This window comes from Stenella coeruleoalba (assembly GCF_951394435.1).
Source record: "Stenella coeruleoalba genome assembly, chromosome: 2".
Lineage (NCBI taxonomy): Eukaryota > Metazoa > Chordata > Mammalia > Artiodactyla > Delphinidae > Stenella > Stenella coeruleoalba.
In genome coordinates, this window is record NC_137147.1 from 166,804,880 (window position 1) to 166,827,548 (window position 22,669).

General features: G+C 39.9%; 1 protein-coding gene across 12 annotated transcripts in view; it reads left to right on the plus strand.

The window, feature by feature from the left end:
* Nucleotides 1-22,669, plus strand: part of MALRD1 (MAM and LDL receptor class A domain containing 1) — a gene marked incomplete at its 5' end in the record, with an annotated part of 1,062,652 nt that overhangs the window by 197,822 nt on the left and 842,161 nt on the right. Inside the window, one exon of one of the 12 annotated variants that reach the window (XM_079915183.1) lies at nt 22,398-22,575. The exons of the other annotated variants lie outside the window; for them this stretch is intronic. Coding sequence (XP_079771309.1) covers nt 22,398-22,575 — 178 coding nt within the window. Of the gene's footprint in view, nt 1-22,397; nt 22,576-22,669 lie in introns of those variants that run through there. 12 annotated transcript variants of the gene reach the window in all.

The window sequence follows — 22,669 nt, forward strand, 5'->3', positions numbered from 1 at the left end:
CATTGGCAGGCAGATTCTCAACCACTGTGCCACCAGGGAAGCCCCCTGTGATTTCTTAATTATTAATGTTTAGACTTTATTTGCTTCCTGTTATGGTGATTGACAGTATGCCTCTCTTAGACCATCTTACTCATTTACCACCAACACCATCATCTTGATGAGTTGTATTATAGTTTTTATTTATGCCAATAGTCAGTGCATATTATTACTATTCACAGTGCATACCATTATTATTATGATTTGAACACTGTTGATCGTCTTCTTTCTGGCACAGCCTTTTGTCTTTTTCTCCTGGAATTAATGGTGGTCTCTGTCTCTCATCTCTCTCTTCCTTTTTCATTCATTTGCTTAGTTTTCTTTTTACATATCTCTTCCCACCAAATACTCAATAGACCAATAATTTTCAAAATATTCAAACACGTCAATTAACCCACAACTTCCTTTTTGTTTCCCCTGGAAAATAAATGTCCTGCTCTAGCCGTTCACCCCTGCTCCCACCTCAACTGCCGGCTCTAGGTGTGCTGCCGGCTCTCATCCTGGAGCTTTCCACTGTCTAGCCCCAGGGTTAGAAATGCTATTTCTTGAATCCAGTGTCTTCCTCTCTTGGTTTTCTACCTCGTTTTGCTATAACACATTCTACTGTAGCTTCCTAAGGAAAAGAGCATCCATGATAAATTTTCTTCAGTCCTTGTGATTTTTGAAATCTCTTTATTTTAAACTTATAACTTGATGGACAGTTTGACTGGGCTCAAAATTCTAGGTTGAAAGTAATTTTCCCTCAAAATGTTAACATTATAAATTCATTGCTTTCACATCCCCATTGTTGCTGTTGAGAAGTTCAGTGCCATGTTGATCCTTTGTAAGTAACATTTTTTTCTTACTTGAATATGTAGCCAAATAAAATTTTATGTATATATGTATGTACATATATCATATATATATAAACTTTTCATTTTGAAATAACTTTTAAATCACAGAAAAGTTACAAAAATAACACACATAATTCTTGTATATCGCTCACTCAGATTCCCTGATTTCTTTAATTCTTAATCATTCACTCTTTGTTTTCCCTGCTCTCTTTTTGGATTATTTATTAGTGGGATATTGGATACCCTAGGTCAATGCCCAAACCTTATTTTCTCTCCCATTTTCATGTTCTGGTGTTTATCATTTTCTTTCTGATAGATTTTCTTTTTTACTTTCTATCACCTCTGTTATTTTATTTCAGTTAGTTAAATTTTTAAATTCCAGGAGTTTTTCCTTCTGATTTTTTCTATTCTCTAGCATTTTGTTCTTGTTACTAGATGTACTATCTTAATATCTTATTTCTCTGATATTTTTTGTATCTTCTGTCCCTATGTTACTAGCTACTTCTAAAAAGCTAGTTTGAGTTGATCTCTCTCTTTCAAGTCAGAGACTGTATCAGTTAGGATCCTAGTAGATAATAATATTTGGAAGATATTATTGTCACACTTAGGAAGATCTGTTTGCAGGGTTTAGGGTAAATAAGAGATGGTGAAAAGCAGAGGTTTACAGCAGCAAAGAGCTGTTAATGTCCCTGGACCTAAAGGGCTATGGAGGGAGAAATTGTTGGGACCTGAAGAGAGCACTAGTTATAGCTGCAGCTCGGGGAGAGGGTTGCCTGAATGAGGCTACTAAAAAAATCATTATTATATTGCTTACTAAATAATATTATATTGTCTAATAAGGGAATGTTGCTACTGATAACCTTTAGCCCCACAGAGAGGGAGATTTGACTCTTGCCCTGCCACCTCTGGCTGGTGCCTCCCATTCACCTAATCCACATAGGAGGCAGAATTCAGGAGCCTGGGTATAGTCTCTAGGGCTTGGCCTCCTGGGTCACACTGCAGGGTAGAGATGGGAGGGGGTGGCTCTGAGAGACAAAGGGAGAATATCTAGCACTGAGCCTCCTTAAAATATCAGTGATCCTTTGCTATGCACTCATTTGTGAATGATGCTATGTAATTTGAGACTCTAGGATTTCTTAGAGGCTGATCTTTGGTCTTCTCTATGATGAATGGAGGGAGAAAGGACTAGAATTGAGGACAGGACCTGATGTGCTGGGTTAGGGAGAGATCTGAGAGTCTAAGATTTGTATACCAGCTTTTAATAAAGTCCTAATTTTCATTCCTGCAACTCAGCTCTGCTTTCCAAATCATCAGTGCCTCTAGTGGCTGAAATTCTCAGGATTTCTGTGAGACACACAGCTTTTTAACCCTCCTCTTCTCTGCCAACTCCTTTACAATTTCTCTGTCTACTTTCCATCTTTCAAAATTTGTTGATCTCGTTTCTGCTATCATCTCCTTTCCTAATATCTCTGTATTTATATCTTTTTGTCTTTTGTCCTTATGTCAGTTAGCTTAGGGATCAGAGAGACCATCTGCCATGTGTGATGAAAATTCTTAGATATTTGTATAAGTTGACTCATGGAGAATATAAATTTCATAAATGGACTCAGAATTGAATGAACTAAGCGGTGATTAATAACAATTTCATCTACTAAATGTTTATGTCTAGAAATTCATGAATCTGAACACTATAGTACAATGAAAAATACTGTTTCCTAGTTACCATATAGGTGACTAGTGTTTTGGTCACTTTTTTGTCATTTAAAACAGGGAATGTTATTACTGTTTTTAACGTGGAGTCATATACCTGGCAGGGATATATGTGTATCCATCACTTCTTGTTCTGCTCATTCTATGACAAAAGTGCTCATACCCTGAAATTGCAAAGCATGAGAGGGAAAAAAGGAAAGGGGATGGGTTATCCACCCTTCAGTGATCGAGAGTTGGCTGCACCAGATGCTGCCAAAAGAAATCTGCCCAGTGTCTGTTTGTTTGTTTATTTATTTATTTAATTTATTTTTTGCGGTACGTGGGCCTTTCACTGTTGTGGCTTCTCCCGTTGCGGAGCACAGGCTCCGGACGCGCAGGCTCAGCGGCCATGGCTCACGGGCTCAGCCGCTCCGCAGCATGTGGGATCTTCCCGGACCGGGACACGAACCCGCGTCCCCTGCATCGGCAGGCGGACGCTCAACCACTGCGCCACCAGGGAAGCCCCAGTGTCTATTTTAATCAAACATATTTATAAGTCAGTCCTTTACATTTGTAGTTTAACAATTGAATTATTTCCATTTAACTGGCAGCAGATGGTGTGTGATTACTGCCTTCCTAATAAAAAAAAAAAAAGCCTGTCAGTACTTGTTAAATACGGATTAAGCCAAGGGTTACTGAAACTGCTGGGGTTTTCATGAATACAGTTAATTCAACTTGAATTTGGCAATTAAAATGTGTAGAAATCACATAAATTATATATGCGTTATGCATCTTGGCACCTCAGCTTCAAAATGAAGTAGTTGGGTAGTGAATTCCTCTTGGAGATAAAACTTATTTTTGCTATTTTAAGTTAGAAAATAAAATTGTCCCTGTGTAAACATGGGCGGTAGTTTGCATAAAGTTCATTATGCTTGTGAGATGTTCTCCAGCACGGAGTCCAGGGAGACTGTGCAGCCTGTTCATCTGCCCGGCATTCTCACTGGTTTAAAGGAAGGCAGCTGGGAGGTACTGCAAACACAGTCTCACTTACCACCCAAGCAGCAGAGTGAATGTACATGATATTTTCAACTCTTCAGAAATTGTGATCACATTTTTTTAAAAAGGTAAATTATTATCCAGCAGGTGTATAAGCCTGTTCAGAAGAGTTGAGGTTCCTTTAAAAAATTGACTCTTTGGGTCGAAACTGGAGTAACTGCAGTATCATATAAAGTTTTTGGGATGGGATGAGTGTTTGATTCAGTGGAACCTATTGCATTATGTATTGATAGAAAACAACGCAAGTCATTTGGTCTCAAGCTTGAGGTTTCTGTGTGGTATATATATATATTTTTTTTATGAGAGTTGACTTTTTAGAGGGTTGGTTTGGTTGTTATTGTTTTCAGGGTTTTTGCCTCTCAGGGCTTTGCCTCATCTTTCATCTTCACGATATTTTTCTGGGAAATCTGTTTCAGGCATGGCACAGGAATGGTCCCTACTGAAGCTCCCTTTGCTCCCTCCAGGCCTCAGTTGATCTTTCTGCTCAGTGGATCTAACACTTTCCTTTCAGCTCGTGAGAGCTCATCACTCATTTTTCTCCTGACCGGCTTAGATGCCTCTTTCTTCGATTTAGAAAAATACCTTTTCCAGTGATTTTTTTAAAAGAAAGTTTTTAGAAGGGGTGTGTGTGTGTGTATGTGTGTGTCCTGAGATTCTAGAATAGAATAGGAATAGACATAGAAAAAAGGTATGGGAAGGCTGTGAAGGTAGACGTATGTTGACATCTGAAGGAACTTTCCAATAAAGCAGGACAAAAATTCCACCGTCTGTTAGGGTTTGGGTCCCTCATCTAAAGTCAGTCTGACACAAGTTAGGGAACACAATAGGTTGAACTGTATACAGATCTGTAGAAAATCAGCAATTGAATATCAGTAATTTTATATGACACAACGTGATATTTTAAAGTTTTTGTTTTTTCAGTTAGAATTAACAGGACTTGGTAACTTGTTGCATTAGGTGGTGAAAGAGGAAGGAGTTAAGTGACTTTGATAAATGTTGATCTTTGGTGTTTATCTTGAATTTAAATTCATGGTCATTAACATCAGGGTAGATAATAGCTGTCATATAAAACTTTGTTTCAGGCACATTTCTATGCTATTTATCTCCATCTGTCTATCCATCTATCCATCCATCCAATCAGTGAATCTTCTATGAGAAAGTATTATTATTATTTCTGATTTATGGAGCAGGAAAGGGAGGCTTAGAGAGAGAGCTTAGCTAACTTGCCCAGATCACATAGCTGAAAGGTGCTGGAGGCTGGGTTCTCATTCAAGCTCTCTGACTCCAGAATCTGGCCCAGACGCCCCACGTCATCCCCCAGTGGGCTCTGAATGCCGCCCCCGTCACATACTTGTCCCTGGTGCATTTCTTCTCCCCTCCTCTCCTGTAGGACTATTTTATACATCTCCTTTCTCCTCGAACCTCCAGTATCTCCTCTCCTCCACACATTCTCAGCTCATGACTTTGTTTCTCCACCACTGTTAATTCCCCATCCTCCTAAATCTGCATCCATATATATACTCTGCCTCACCTCTAGAGGATCAACTGTCCCAGCAGCTCCTCTCCTAGGTAGTAGAGCATATCCCCTTTACTCAGCGATATTCCTGTAGCAACTTTCTCCTCTTTTGTATTGTTAATTTGTCCCTTTCTTCTGGGTTAGTCTCATAAGCATACAAACCAGTTTTCATTTCTCTTCTTAAAAAGAGAAACTCTTTTTATCTCACATCTTCTTGTCAGTTACTCTCCCACTCCTATCCCCACTGTGACAAAACTCTTGGAAAGAGTTACCTATAATCAATTCTCCAAATTCCTCTCCTCCCATTCAGTCCTGAGCTCTGAGTAGGCTCTGGTCTGCTGCTCTTGACAGTCACTAACAAGCTTCACATTGTTGCAGTACCCATCTGTCCATCTTTTCTTAGTTGATCTCTCAGCTGCATTTGACATAGATGATCACTCTCTCCTCTTGAATTCCATCTTCAGTTTAGTTTCCGGAATGCCAGACTGTCATGGCTTTCATCCTACATTCCCAACTGTTGCCTCTCTGCCACTTTTGTTCCTTATCTTTCTGACCTCGAATTGCTGGAGTGGAATAGCATTCAGAGTTTTTCTTTTCACTACCTTGGTGCTCTCATCTGCATCATGGTTTTCAATATTGTTTGCATCAGCTTTTCTTGGGCAGCATTTCAGAGACTCTCTTTTGTTTCAGCTCTTCATTGCCTTCAAACTGCACCCCTGTACCTTTTGTTTCTTGCCTCCTGCATGCCATAGATTGTTGGTGTTTTCTGAAAATTCATATGTTGAAACCAAATCCCCAAGATTTGGGACATGATTTGGTCAAAGTGAATGCAATCAGAGACTTCACTTTTTTTATTGTTTTTTTTTTTTTTTCCGGTATGCGGGCCTCTCACTGTTGTGGCCTCTCCCGTTGCGGAGCACAGGCTCCGGACGCGCAGGCTCAGCAGCCATGGCTCACGGGTGCAGCCGCTCCGTGGCATGTGGGATCTTCCCAGACCGGGGCACGACCCCGTGTCCCCCGCATTGGCAGGCGGACTCTCAACCACTGCGCCACCAGGGAAGCCCCGAGACTTCACTTTTATAGAGACCTCAGATTGCTTCCTCCCCACTTCCTTCATGTGAAGACATGGAGAAGAAGGCTGTCTATGAACCAGGAAACGAGTCCTCCCCAGACACTCGATATGCTGGTGCTTTCATCTTGGACTTCCCGGTCTCCAGAATTATGAGGAATAAAGTTCTATTGTTTATAAGCCACCCAGTCTATGGTATTTTGTTACAGAAGTCCAAACGGACTCAGACACCACAAGAGGCTTTTTGGTTCATGCCACCTGGAGACCTCTGCGCCTGTGCAACCCATCCCTACTTGTGCAGCCCGGAGTTTACCCCACTGGGACATGAGATCCAGTGGATAAATTCTCTCCTCTTTCACACTTTTCGGCTCTCCTGTCATAGTCAGTTTTGCTGTTCCATCCCCTGCTGCTTTAGTTTTTTCATCACTACTTCACAGCTCTCCAAAGAAAGGCAGTGAGCAATGAATATCATTTACATTTTCCTCTAAGTACTCCAAATATAGGCTTGACAAAAATATATCTTTTCATTAGATTACAGAATTGTCTGCAACAATCATATTCTACAATCTTGTTTCAGGCTGGATGCTCTCTATTCAACGCTAATTTACTGCGTTAAATTACACTTACTATATAACTGTATACCTTTGGATTGTTTCATAAGTAATTTCCCTGCGTTTCTACAACATACCCACACATCATAAATGATCATTTTTCCTTTCCTAATTTTGCTTCCTACTTACTAGTGGAGCAATGATAGTTGTCTTGCCTTCTGTATAGGTACTATTCCAACTTCTTATTGATGGTTTGATGTTATGTTTAGCTTAGTTAGTGAATCTTTCTAATTTCTCTCTTAGTCCTGCTTGCTTTTGTTAATCATCTGCCTTAAACGTACCTTCCACTGTCTTGCAGCAAGTGTCTCTGACTCATGCTTTCTCACTTCAAACCCATACCATACACATCTTCTATTCTCTGACTGGATTTTATTCAGCTGTAATTCTAAGAACTCTGAACACAAACAGGCCTTTAAAAGGTTGAAGCAAAAGTAGTTCAAGAGAGAATAGAATGGTGAATAGAATGAGAAATACCAGACGTGTCCTTGTTTACCACTGAAGAGCAAAAAAAGAAACAAAATTCTCTATTATTCACTTGGACATCTTCCTGTTCTTGCAAGTTTTTTTTTTTTATAAATTTATTTTTTATTTTATTTTTGGCTGTGTTGGGTCTTTATTGCTGCACGCGGGCTTTCTCTAGTTGCAGGGAGCGGGGGCTACTCTTCGTTGTGGTGCGCAGGCTTCTCATGGTGGTGCCTTCTCTTGTTGCAGAGCATGGGCTCCAGGCACGCAGGCTCAGTAGTTGTGGCACACGGGCCCTAGTGCACACGGGCTCAGTAGTTGCAGCACACGGGCTTAGTTGCTCCATGGCATGTGGGATCTTCCCGGAGCAGGGCTCGAACCCGTGTCCCCTGCATTGGCAGGCGGAGTCTTAACCACTGCGCCACCAGGGAAGCCCTGCAAGTTTTTGAAGGACCCTTCTATGAAGTTTTTTAATAATTACAAGCAGCCTTTCCCATGGCTCCCTCCCTCCCACCCTTACCTCTGCACTCTTGCCAAAGAACAAAGGGTAAAGGGCAAGTACAAAAGCAAACGTCATAGATGTTAAAAATAAAAAATAAATAAATTTTTAAAAAAAAGCAAATGTCAAGGAACCGTGCATCACTAAGATTTAATCACAGTTGGCATATTCCATGTCTGATGTATTTGTGTAGCTTCTGTCTTTAAGCCTACAATGCCAGGTCTTCTGTATGTCATGTGGAGTGATAAGAGTTTTGGTCACTTGTTAGATAACATAATATGGTCCAAGTTCTACTTTTTTTTCTAAACACAGGCACATGAATACCCAGTGATTTTGTTTTCTTTATTTATGATCATGTATTTCCTGAACTGAACCGGTCACCTTAACGTCTGAATGTCCATCACTGTTGTGATGTTGTCAAGCTGTTAATGACTTACTACTTTAATCTTCCAATATGTTGGTTTCTAATCCTTCTCTCTGTAATGATTATTATTTGTTGTCACTCTTCTCTAGCTGTCTTTGTCAAGGGTTGGCTTCTCAAACATTACAACAAAAGCTTTTGATAAGACAAATATTCAATAACTGTTCAGTGGAAGGATAGAGTTGTACTAGAGGCCTACATATATGGTTTAAGTACAAAAATTAAATTGTGAGAAGACTGGAGTGAGATTCTTCTAAATCATATAGAATATCCTTGTGAAGATTTGTAAACCTATATGACTTTTATTTTAAATAGAATTCCTTTTCCTAAACAGGGTTTCAGTGTTGCCAAGTTTAGGGATTTCATATACCCATCAGCTTTCTTTGGTATAGATTTTTACCTGGGAATATCTATCATACTAAAACAGTGTTCTTGCCTGTGTACCATTCACAGTCTGATACAGAATTAAATAAATGAGGTAAACTCAGATCAAATAATATTGCGGATGGCTACCTTCTCCAGTTATTCCACTTTACCAAATCCTACCCTTATGCAAATACGCTGTTCCCATTGTGGGAAATACGGCGAGGCTTCCCGTCAAGCTTGCTTGTTGGTTCAGCATGAGATCCTAAAGTTTACACTTGGACCTCAAGCAGTCTAGTTTCTCCTCTTCTGGGATCTATGCGCCAGTGAAGTGCTTGCTGGTTGCTCAGATCAAGCTGTGTGCTCACCATCCTGCTCATGGAAAGCACCCTTGGTAGAAAGAGGGGGCCTATTTCCTTCATCTTTCATTTACTACTTGATATTTCTTAGATATTCTCTACCATACTACTCTATCAGAGAATCACTTTTATTTCCAATAGAAACATTTTTTTTTTGCAACTGTGCAACTAGAGTTCCTATGAATTTCCAGCAAGACTGTGAGACCACTATTGATATTCTCATTATAGCGTAATGAAAAGTTATCTTACACAAACCATTTTTAAGTACCCTTATGTTAAAATCCACAAGGTAAGTTTCTGGTGTGGTTATAATTTTTAGAAAATATGTCTTTAATAATAAAGTTTTCTTAAAGCTAGTTGAATAGAGTAATCAGAAGAGATTCATTTCAAAATATGCCCTTTCCCTTAAATTTGAAATCAATGTTTTATCTCCTTAAAATCAAAATCAATATTAAATACAATGAAAGAAGAGTCCAGTGGGGCCACAAGGCTATGTTAGACAGCCTGGCTACTACGGCATTGTATTTCAGTAAACTCAACTGCAAGCTGGGGACCTGAACCAACATGCCCCTGAATCTCGCAAGGTCACTTTTCAGTGGGATGGACTTTGAACGTGGGGTCGGTGGTCGATTGAGATCATCACCTGCCTCCACCTGCTGTCAAGACTTTGGCTGAGAAGAAGTTTAACCTTGTGCTCATAGATACCTTGAAAGAGATACTCTAATATTTGTGGGAAATCTAACCTCTTTACACCCTCACTTCTGCACAGTTAGCTCTCTATAGAGTTGTATTTATTTTATGGCAGAAACCAGTAATAACAAACACCCACCCCACTGTGGAGGAAAGCAATAGAACCCCACAGTTTGAGAGATCATACAGTTTTGATTACTTCAGGGTCTCTGGATGGCTCTTCTTCAACTAAGACTGTAGTCATCACACTATATACCCAAGTCCTGTGGGAACAAAATTGTCGGCAAAACATTCTCAAGTCTTAAAGGCAAAAATTATATGTTTAGTTTGGGGGGAAAAAAGGCCATTATAGCACAAAACTTTCTCTAAGGTGATGTCATTAGCTTTGTTATAATGTCTAAACAGCGAAGGGGTGGTTTCTGGAAAATTTTCTGTGCTCTACTCCCAGATTCTTGCTATCCAAGCTCCCTTCTCGCTTCTCTACGAGGTATTAGAAGACTTTTCCTGCTCCTGCGTCTCCCAGCCCTTTATTCTTCATGAGGATCGCCCCTCCTACTGCCTCATTAGTATCTTGTCTTCCATTTTAGCATCTGCTCTTAGACCTGCATAACAAGAATGGTCTAGGAGAGAAGGTGGTAAGATGGGGTTTGGGGACTGGTGCACTCATGACCTTGTGAGTAAAACGGACACCACTCAGAATGGTATGTGGGGCAAAATAATTCCTGACACAAGGTGACAGCCCAACTGCTAATGATTTTACCAGTAGTGACCCGGGAAATAAATGCCCTCGAGGATGCAACGATTAGGTTATTTGAAACCAAAGCTTTCAAAGACAGCAGAGTTGGCTGGTTACTGCTAAGTGGTATTAGTGCCCTGCAGAGGGATGATGAGAAACTGCAGGTCCTTAGGAAGCAGTTCAAGGCTCAGAGGCAGGCCTGCTATTCTCAGGTCAGGCCCTGGCTGGGAAAACCTTAGACCCTGAAATGTGAGACTAAAATATCCACGTGGATGCCCCGAACCCTCAGAACCTATCGGTGGTGTGGTATCGTCAAGCGGTGAGGGAAGGTTGACCTTCTGTTGACCTCTCTCTCCACTCTGGTGTCATGGGGAGCGGGGTGGGATCCTGGTTGTGGGTGTAACGGGCTGGCTGGGAGCCCCTCTCGGCAGGTGTACTGGCTGTCCCCGCCCCAAGCTGGCAGTGCTATGACATTCACGAAAAGAGTGGCTAGCTGCTAGAATTAACATAAATTTCTGCACACACTGAGGATCTGTACTTTAAACACGTTTAATGCACTTTCGTCTCTGAAATCCTGAGTTGACGCATCCTTTCTCCCAGGATGGGTAGAACAGCTGGAAGGCATGGGGAACGGCTGTTAACCTTCTTACCGATGTGGAAGTAAACAAAGACCACCCACATGAGAACACACAGAGGCTCTTTATTCCCAGCTTGGTCTAGCAAGAGAGTTAGTCGCCATCATTTGCACAGACTCAAAGGCAGGCAGGGAAGTAGGGAAGTTTTATAATGGAAAAAAGGGCTTTGGGTGTGGCCTCATTGGATGTTGTTGTCATGGGGAAACTGGAGGGGGACTCGCGAATAACACGTGAGGCATGTTGTCTGATTGGTTTGGGGGCCGTGTTTGACTCTCTTTGGTTGGTCTTGAGTTGGAAGCAGGGGCATAAAAGGAGAGAAGCTGGCAGTTACAGAGCAAGTCCTAGCCATTCTGTGCCAGTTGCTGCAGTGGTTGTGGTTTAGTTTCCTGGCCTGGTTGCCACAGAAGTGGCGGGTCAAGTTCTATCATCTCATGTGATCTGGCCACTGTCTATTTTTCTACTCAGTCTCTCACCAGGGCGGCTCCAACAGCTGCACCTTGGCACTTTCTCTTGTATTTGGTGCCCCTTTCCCCACATGCTACCCCAGTCTCTTCCCCCGCCCTCTCCGAAATCTTTCCTTTGGGGGGCTGGGGGAAAGTAGGAGAGGGTCCTCCAAGGGCCAGCGCTTCCCCCATGCTACAAGATGCTGCAGAGATCTCTCCTCGAAGGCAACAGATGCCCTCCTTAGGAGCTGTCCCTGTCTCCTCTCCTTGGCTGCCAGGCCCATAACTAGAGTTAAATCCCAGCATAACCTGGCCATGGATGGGCTGGGCTTGATAACAAAGGAAAGAAATTATACACTCTAGAAGTTGTAGGAATCAGTCATACATGCCATACCGTGCAGAGCCTAAGGAGAGCCCCAGGACTGGATTTTGAAGGTTCTGGAATGTTGGCCTGAATCAGCAGTGCTTCAAGGACTTGGGAGAACTTTTTCACAACACAGGATTTTAAACCCTAGCAAAGAGTCCAGGGGGTGGGGTGAACTCATTTCTCGTCACTTTCTTACAAGCCTGGAGAAAGTGACGGACAAAGGCAACCAAAGCAGATGTGCCCGAGTTTCCGGGGCAGAGAATATTGCTGAGGGAGACACGTTAGAGGGTTGGGGGGAGCCCAGAGGGCACATCACTGACCAAGACCATGAGGAATGTGCTGATGAAAGGGTCACCACCAACACCGCGTTCAGTGGTGACTCTCCTTTGCAGTCCAGACCTTTTGATAAGATAAGTTGTCACAGAATGTGGCTCATTCTTATCCAAGGGACTGGTGGGGCCCTGAAATAATAGAGACCAGGTAGCAGGATCTAACTGCCAGAAGCCAAGAGTCTGTAACTGAGGTTCCATAATGATCCTCAAGGTCAGAGGGGCAGCTGAACGGCCTTGACCGGCAGGAAGTTGTGGATATGGTTATTAGAGCTTGGCATCGGAAAGGGGAACACAGATGGGCAGCCAATGAGGGCGTTGCTTCACATCTGCCAGCAGAAAAGGGAGAAATGGAGGTGCAGAAGGTTGATGGTTGTCAGCCCAGTAAAAATCATGATCTCTTGCTCAGTTCCTGGACTCAGCCTAATTTTTTTATATTAATAGACTTTACTTTTAAAAAAAATTTATTTTATAGACTTTACTTTTTAGAGCAGTTTTAGGGTTACCGAGGATTGCTCTTTGCACAGGAAGTACAGAGAGTTTGGCATAACCCCTCTCCCCTGCTTCACCCCCACAGGTTCTCCTGTTATTAGCATCTTGCAGTAGTGTGGTATGTTTGTTAGAACTGATGAACCAATATTGCCATTATTATTCACTAAGGTCCATGGTTTACAGTAGGGTTCACTCTGTGTTGTGCAGGACTGGACAAATGCATAACGTCAGGTATCCACTTTCACAGTATCATATAGGATACTTTCAACACCCTAAAAATTCTGTGCCCCATCAATTTCTTCCTTCCTTGGAACCCTAGCAACTACTTATCTTTTCACTTTCTCTATAGTTTTTTTTTTAATTACTTTGAAATCTTTACTTTTTAAGCATCTTTATTAAGAGTATAATTGCTCTACACTGGTGTGTTAGTTTCTGCTTTATAACGAAGTGAATCAGCCATATATATACATATATCCCCATATCTCCTCCCTCTTGCGTCTCCCTCCCACCCTCTCTATCCCACTCTATAGTTTTGCCTTTTCTGAAATGTCATACAGTTGGAATCAAATCTTACTTCTTTTACTTAGAGTATTTAATTTCCTCCATGTCTTTTCGTAGCTCATTTCTTCTTATCACTAAATACTGTTCCATTGTATAGATGTACTACGATTTGTTTATCAGCTCAGCTGTTGAATGACTTCTTCATATTTTCCAGTTTTTGGTGATTATAAATAAAGTGTTATAAATAACTTGTGTGGACCCAGTTTTCAAAAAATTTGGTTAAATACCAAGGAGTGTGATTGCAGGATCGTAAGGTGGAGTGTGTTTAGTTTTGTAAGGAGCTGCCAAACTGTCTTCCACAGTGGCTGCGCCGTTCTGCGTTCCCACCAGCAGGGCATGAAAGTTCCTCCTTTTTTGGATTTTAGCCATTTTAATAGATGTGTAGTATTATATCATTGTTTTAACTCACAGTGACCTGCACACGTGTTATGTTGAGCATCGATTCATATGCTTATTTGCCATCTGTATATCTTCTAGGTGAGGTAACTATTCATACCCTTCCCTCATTATAATTTTTTCCCCAGATTAATAGGGATACAATTGATGTATAACACTGTGTAAGTTTAAAGTATCAAACATGTTGATTTGATGCATTTATATATTGAAAAATGATTGCCACCATGGAATTAGCTAACACCTCTGTTATGTCATATAATTACCATTTCTTTTTTTGTGATGAGAACATTTAAGAGCTATCCTCTTAGCAATTTTCAGGTATTATTACTACAGTATTATTAAGTATAATTGCCATGCTGTGCATCATATCCCCAGAATTTATTCATCTTTTAAGTCAAACTTTGTATGCTTTGACCAACATCTCCTCATTTCCCCCTTCTCCAGTCCCTGGTAATCACCCTTCTATTCTCCATTTCTATGAGATCAGCATTTTTGGATTCCATATACAAGTGACATACACGATTTGTCTTTCTCTGTCTGGCTCACTGCACGTAACACCCTCAGGGTCCATCTATGTTGTCCCAAATGGCGCCATTTTCTTCTTTCTCATGGCTGAACAATACTCCATGGTATACGTGCACCACATCTTCTTTATCCACTTATCTGTTGACACACTTAGGTTGTTTCCGTATCTTGACTGCTGTGAATAACGCTCCAATCACTATGGGTGTGCAGAGATGTCTTTGATACCTGGTGTTCATTTCCTTTGGATATATACCCAGAAGTGGGATTACTAGATCATATGGTAGTTTTAATTTTTTGAGGAAACTACATACTGCTTTCTAGAGTGGCTGTAACAGTTTACATTTCCAACAGCGCACAAGAGTTCCCTTTTTTCTACATCTTCACCCACAATTTTCTCTTGTCTTTTGATGACAACCATTCTAACAGGTGTGAGGTGATATCTCATTGTGATTTGGATTTGCATTTCCCAGGTAATGTTGAACACCTTTTCATGTACCTTTTGACCATTTATGTGTCTTCTCTGGATAAATGTTTATTTGATTCTTCTGCCCTTTTTTTTTTTTTTTTTTTTTTTGTGGTACGCAGGCCTCTCACTGTTGTGGCCTCTCCCGTTGCGGAGCACAGGCTCCGGATGCGCAGGCTCAGCGGCCATGGCTCACGGGCCCAGCCGCTCCGCGGCATGTGGGATCTTCCCAGACCGGGGCATGAACCCGTGTGCCCTGCATCGGCAGGTGGACTCTCAACCACTGTGCCACCAGGGAAGCCCCTGCCCATTTTTTAAATTGGATTATTTGTGGGGGGTTTTGTTATTGAGCTGTGTGAGTTTTTAAAAAAATATATTTTGGATATTAGCCTTTTATCTGATATGTGATTTGCAAATATTTTCTCCCACTCCATAGGTTGCCTTTTCATTTTGTTGTTGGTTTCCTTTGCTTTGCAGAAGGTTTTTAGTTTGATATAGTCCCACTTGTTTAGTTTTGCTTTTGCAGCCTTTGTTTTTGGTGTCAAATCCAGAAACAAACAAACAAAAAATTGCCAAGACCAACATCCAGAAGCGTACTCCCTGTGCTTTCTTCTGTGAGTTTTATGGTTTCCGGTCTTGGATTAAAGGCTATAATCCATTTTTCTTTTGTCCATTTTTGAATTAGATTTTTTTTTAGTTGTTGAGTTTTCAGAGTTCTTTGTTATATTGGATTACAAGTCTTTTATCAGATAAATGTTTTGCAAAGAGTTTCTCTCAGTCTGTGGCTTGTCTTTTCATTCACTTAACAGAATTTCAGAGACATATTTTTAATTTTAATAAAATCAAACATCCATTTTTTTCTTTTATGTATAGTGCTTTGGGTGTTATATCTAAAAAGTCATTGCTAAACCCAAGGTCACCTAGATTTTCCCCAATGTTATTTTCTAGAATTTATAGTTAAACTTCTTACGTTTAGGTTTATAATCTATTTTGAGTTAATTTTCATGAAAGTTCTAAAGTCCATGTTTATATTAATATTTTTTTTGCATGTGGTTGTCCATTTTTTCCAACAGATTTGTTGTAAAGGTTATTCTTTCTCCATTGAATTGCCTCTGCTCCTTTGCCAGAAACCAACTTACTGTATTTGTGTGGGTTTATTTCCAGACTCTCCATTCTGTTCCATTGATTAATTTGCCTATTCTTTTACCAGTACTACATTGTTTTGATTACTGTAGCTTTATACTAACTTGTGAAGTCAGGTGGTGTATTCACACTGTTGTGAAGTCTTCCAGTGTTGTTGTTCTTCAGTATTGTGTTGGTTATTGTGGGTCTTTGCCTTTCCATATGAACTTTAGAATTACTTTGTGGATATTCATAAAATAGCTTGGTGGAATTTTGATTAGAATTGTGTTGAATCCATACATCAAGTTGGGAAGAGCTGTTAACAACATTGTCTTCCTATCCATAAACATGGGATATCACTCTATATATATTTTCTATGATTTTTTAATCAAAATTTTATAGGTTTCTTTATACTACTCTTGTACATATGTTTTTAGATTTATATCTATACATTTCATTTTTTGGGTGCTAATAAAAATAGTTCTGTGTTTTTAATTTCAAATGCTAATTGTTTATTTCTGGTATATAGGAAATCAATTAACTTTGTATATTAACCTTGCATCCTGCAACCTTACTTCAACCACTTATTAGTTTCAGGGGTTTTTTATGTGTGATTTTTAAAAGATTTTCTACATGTAAAATTATGTCACCTGTGAACAAAGGCAGTTTTATTTCTTCCTTCCCAATCAGTATATCTTTTCTTTTCTTTTTTTGTCTTACTGCATTAGCTGGGTCTTCCAGTGTGATATTGAATAGGAAGAGAGGACATCCTTGCCTTGTTTCTAATCTTAGGGAGAAAACACCTAGTTTCTCACCATTAAGTATGATGTTAGCTATAGGTTTTTGGTAGATGTTCTTTATCAAGTTGATAATTTCTTTATTTTCCTAGTTTTCTGAGAGTTTTTATTATAATTAATGTTGGATTTTGTCCAATGCTTTTACTGCATCAGTTGATATGATCATATAACTTCTCTAGATTCTTGATGTGATGGACTATATTAATTGATTTTTGAATATTGAACTGATTTTACATACCTGGAATAAATTCCACTTGGTAATACATACAGTGGCATATAATTATTTTTATACATTTTTGGATTTAATTCTCTAGTAGTTCGTTGAGGATTTTTATATCTATGTTCATGAGAGATTGGTTTGTAACTTTTCGTTCTTTTACTGTCTTTGTCTGATTTTGGTAATAGGGTAATGCTATCCTCACAGAATAAGTTAGGAAGCATTCCCTCTGCTTCTGTTTTCTAGAAGAGATTGTAGAGAATTGGAATAATTGAAAGGACTACTTCTTTTATCAAGGGAAGGTGGAGGGGAGGGGTAAGGGATTCGAAGTACTTGCAGTCATTGCAGTCATCTGAATCCTCAGAGTGCATGACTTTCTTCACTTCTGGAAAAGTTTTATTTCAAATACTGCCACTCCATTCTTTTTTTAAAATCTCCCCTGTAAGTTTCATTTAGTCATATTTTGGACCCTACCATGCTATGTTCCACAGTCTTAAACTATATTGTAAAATGTGTGCATACATCTCTATGGTACATTTTGTACATTTAAAAAATACCTGTCTTCCAATTCACTAAATTCTTTATTCATTTGTTTATTTTCTTCCTACTTATACCATCTACTTTTCTTTCATTCTCAGTGATTATATTTTTCCTGGTCACTTTAACAAAAGCATGGCTAGTCTCTTCTTCCTAGAGCTTATTTTAAAAATTTAATCTTTTTAACACTTGATACATAATTATTTTGTATTCACGATGACATACTGCCAATATATGACATTATCAGGTATGTAATTGTACCTTCGCTTATTTTTTTGTGCTGGCCCTGAGTCATAGAGTCTTGTTTGTCATTTGCTGGTTAATTTTTCGCTGAGAGCTCTTATTTGGATGGTCAGAATCTATGGGAATCCTTATTGAAGGTGCCAGGAATTTTTTTCCTAGCATACTCTTCCTCTGGCTTTCTGTAGTGATAGCACTTCTATTTCCCTATCTTATGTAAATAGAAATCTTTTAATGACCTTTCTCAGTTCATCTTTCAAGATTAGGGTTCTGGGTCACTTTAATCTGCAGTAGAGCTTCAGTATTTACTCACCCCTTCTTCTTGCATCTCATACTTTCTTTCAATGATTATTCCACATTAATTCTGGAATTTTCCTTAAAATATTCTTTAGGACAGTCATTCAATAATAAACTCTGTTGCATTGGCTATGTCTCCTTCTATCTCCCTTTCAACTCCTGGGAATTTGCTCTGCATTTTGTAGGCTCAGGGCTCATTTATATATTTTATTTTATTTTATTTTATTTTTTGCGGTACACGGGCCTCTCACTGTTGTGGCCTCTCCCGTTGCGGAGCACAGGCTCCAGACGCGCAGGCTCAGTGGTCATGGCTCACGGGCCTAGCCGCTCCGCAGCATGTGGGATCTTCCCAGACCAGGGCACGAACCCATGTCCCCTGCATCGGCAGGCGGACTCTCAACCACTGCGACACCAGGGAAGCCCCTCATTTATATATTTTAAAGCATTTTATATCTCACTCCATCCAGCATCTACCTTCTTTGTAGCTTGAGAGTTGGCTTATTTTTTTTATAGAAAACATAATCCACTCTTTTTAAGACCAAAGTAGAAGCAGTGTGTGTACATTTTTTATAAAGGTCGTATATGCACTTCCCAGGTTGTAAATCCTTGTAAGTTAGGTGTATTGTCTTATCTTTCATTGTATCTCTCCTATCTCCCTACGCCCAATATCTAGTGTAAAGTAGGTGCTCAGTCTTTTAAAAAAGATAAAACAGTATGTCATTTCTTTTTAAAATGAATTTGCTCTCTCACTTTGCCTCTTGGAAGTCTCATCCAGAAGCAATATAATTCAATTAAAATTATATAGTCAAGCTCCATCATTTGTGATCTTGGACAACTGAGTAATATTTTTTTTAAAGTAGAAGTAGGGAACAATGCAAGATGTTTTGGACATAATGAGACAATATGTATGATGCCCGCAGCCCAGTGTTACAGCACTGGATCTCTCAGACGTGTTAGCTTTCCTCAATAAACTAGATAAAAAAAACTCTGGTTGCTACCAGTTTATTTTTTTGCCCCTTTTGGTATATGTAGAGAAAAAGTGATAGAGAAATTATCAGTTGAATATAATTTTATCTTTTGGCAACAAAATATAAATTTACTTTATAAACTATTATACTACTGGATTGTACTGATTTACCTTAGGTGCCACCATTCCAGTTCATTTCTTGTCTAAATGATGAATGGCACTTGAAACAGTATGTTTTTTTTTTTTTTTTTTTTTGCGGTACGCGGGCCTCTCACTGTTGTGGCCTCTCCCGTTGCGGAGCGCAGGCTCAGCGGCCATGGCTCACGGGCGCAGCCGCTCCACGGCATGTGGGATCTTCCCAGACCGGGACACAAACCCGTGTCCCCTGCATCGGCAGGCGGACTCTCAACCACTGCGCCACCAGGGAAGCCCGAGTAATGTTATTTTTAGTAGGTGGTAACAGTTAATAAAGGAGTTTCCCAGCTGAAACTAGGCAGTAAACAGCTATGACAGCAATGAAATATGTGATTTTTTTTTTTCTAAATGGAAAATAGTGAACGTATAAAATGTTACGGGACCTAAATTCAGAATCCGGATGTAAAACTGAAATGTTTCTGTGTTTGCGTGCCTTTTTACACTCTTCTGCTTCATCTTTCTCTTCCTTCTTCTTAACTTTTTCTCATTTTTACTCTCTTCCTTCCTTCCTTCCGTCCTTCCTTAAAAAGGAAAACCTGGAATGAGCTTTGATATGATGCATTCCTTATTTATTCAGTGTAGGGGGATGGTGTAGTGCATTGCCAATGAAACACAAATTGCAATTTCAAAATCTAAAGGGCCTTTAAAAATAGCATGAGATTTAGAAATAGAAAAGCCACATTTAACACAAGAAATGTATATCTTATTTTTTCTTTTTGGATAAGTATCTCTTATTTCAGTGAGACAGCAAATTTGGGCCCTTTCTCTATATATCTTTTATGTAATGGCATTTAAAAATTTCACATCTTGGGCTTCCCTGGTGGCGCACTGGTTGAGAGTCCGCCTGCCGATGCAGGGGACAACGGGTTCGTGCCCCCGTCCGGGAAGATCCCACATGCCACGGAGCGGCTGGGCCCGTGAGCCATGGCCGCTGAGCCTGTGCGTCCGGAACCTGTGCTCCGCAGCGGGAGAGGCCGCAACGGTGAGAGGCCCGCGTACCACAAAAAAAAAAAAAAAAAAAAAAAAAAAATTCACATCTTGCATTTATTTACATGTGCCTAGCAAAAATTGAAATGATGGTAAGCCCTGATAAAATACATTCAATAAGGAATTACTTATTGAGCAACATCTATCTGCCAGGAACTTTGCTAGTAACTGGGGATACAATAGTGAGAAAGTCACAATCCAGCTCCAATCTTACAGACTAATGGAGGAATCACTGAAGTAAGCCTGCAATGACCACACCAGCCCCAGAAGTGCTAAGATCAGTGAGAACAGAAGGCTGTGAGAGAACCCAGGAATGAAATTTAACTCAGCCTGAGAAAATAAGCCAGGATACTTTAGCAGTAGTCCTTGAAGCTGGAAACTAAAGAATAATTAGTATTCACCTGGTGCTTGGGGTGGGAAAGGGATCTCAGATCAGGAGTCTACAGGTGGCATGTTCAGAAAACTGCTAGTGTAATAACTGAGTAAGATCTTGACTGAGAACACAGAGGAAGATGTAATCAGCAGTGAACTGCGGAAGGTGAGCTGTGTTTGCAAGCCGTGCTAGGAAATATGGCGCTTCCGGAAATATGTAGGCGTGGCTTTATGCTTCAGAACGATCACTCTGCCTGAAGAATGGGAAACGAGTTTTGGGTAGTGGAAACATCTGGTTCAGGGTATTGCTGAGTTGAGAATTGATGGAGTCTTGACATATATAGAATGTGTGAGACTTGATGATTGATGGCTAGAACGGGTAAGGGTAGTCCAGGACCAACATATAGGTTCCTGGCTTGGCGAGATGGACAGCAAGAAGGCGCAGTTCACTGCAATATAGAATAGGGGAGTAAAGACAGACTGGTTGGTTGGGTGGGGGGAGGGAAGATGAAATTAGTTTTTGATTCAAGTAGACAAGTCAATTAGGCTATGTGTTGTGTGTGTGTGTGCTGGAAGAACACTTAAGATATTGGTTTGAGTAACATGTCATATCAGGACTTCAGATACAGATTGGGGAGATAACAACGTATAGATATTACTTGAAATTATGAGCATGAAGAGAAAACCTAGAAAAATGTATAATCTGAGCAGAGAGGAGGACTAATGTGGAACTATAAGGAGAGTCAACATTTAAGAGATATACAAAGAGAGAAGTAGGCAATGTGTTTCTTAGAATTCATTTACAAAGCAGAGAGGTAAGGAGAATAAATATTTCTGAAATTGGAATGGAGCACAGAGCAATGAAATGCTAAATTGTGTGGAGTGGTCAATTGTAATTGGGCAAATGATGGATTTTCCTCCTAGAATTCTGAATGCTCATATCTTAGAATATTGTTTTTACTGAGTCATTTTTCTTAGAATATTTGGAAAATCTGCTTTCTTTGTATCTTCTTTAAAAGCACAGAAGCGTTTTCTGTCCCTGATCTATGGTTCTTTCCACCCTGCGTTCTCCAGTCTCTTCTTAAAGTCTTGGTGTCTCCGTCTCTTGCAGTTATAGTGCAGAAATTAAAAGAAGATAGTTGAATAGAACTTCAAGATGCCTTTAAGAAATCAAGTATAAAGGAATATTTTGAATATTTAACTCCATATAATTTCTATAATTATTCACCTTCATAAAATGTTATTATTTATAATATAAAGTTCAGGTGTTCTGAACTTTAGTGTACTGTTCATTCTGAATATGGATCCTGAAATTGTATGTTTCACTTGTAAAAGCGCATGAAGATGCATTGACGTGAAAATCCGTGTACTGCAGAGGAAGAAACACTGCACCCGGTAGCAGGATATTTGAATTCCAGTTTCTAATACCAAATTACTGTGTTTCCTCATAAGTATCCCTTAACTTTCTTGGGTCCAAGTAATGTGATTTGGAAAATAATGATGCCCGATGTCCCTTCAGTTTTTAAAATCCTGTGGTTTTCAGTTTATCTAAGCAAGCAATGCAAAGTTTCCATTCAGTGATAGAGGACAAGCATTTCATTCTCATGAAACAATTCTAATAATTGGGCCTGAAGTATTTGAATGAGTTTTAGTGACAGTAATGTTCTAAATTACATGAACATGATTAAGCATAGGAATTAATATAGAACCTTTTTATGTTACTTATAACTTTATTGTAATTTTCCTCCCATTTATGTGCCTGCCCTTTAGTAGTTAATGCTATGTCCTGAAAGAAAAATTTATCATAAGGGCTTAAATTGTTTAAACATGGTATACATAGGGCAATAAACATCTGTGCTTAGCTAGATAGAGAAATGGTGCAATTGTTCAAGTTAAATATTTTCTAAAGACACTCCCCTGAAAGAGTAAATGAACTGCCTTGGACTCATTTGTTAAGAGTTGCGGATAGTTACCAGCACTTTCAGTCATAAGAGGCAAATCTGGAAATCAAAAAATAGAGAAAAGAGAAAGAATGTTTTTAATTATGAACCCACCCGTTACAACGGCCTGATCTCTAAGAAGACCTACCAAACAGTGCTCCTCTGCCTGGCCAGAATGTTAGCTTTCCTGAAGAATGAAGCTTTTGGTATCCTTTGGATTTCCTGCGTTTTCACCTCTGTACTGGTTCAGCAAGGAATGGAAGCCTTTCAGTGTGACAATGGGGTCTCCTTGCCTCCTGACAATGTGTGTGACTTCACAGATCAGTGTGGCGACATGAGCGATGAACAACAATGTAAGTTCCCTTCCTCTCCCTCCTCCAAGTCCTGTCCACCTTTAGTCCAGAGGCTGCTGAGCCGCCTGGGAAGGCTAAGACACCTGGCCCTGCA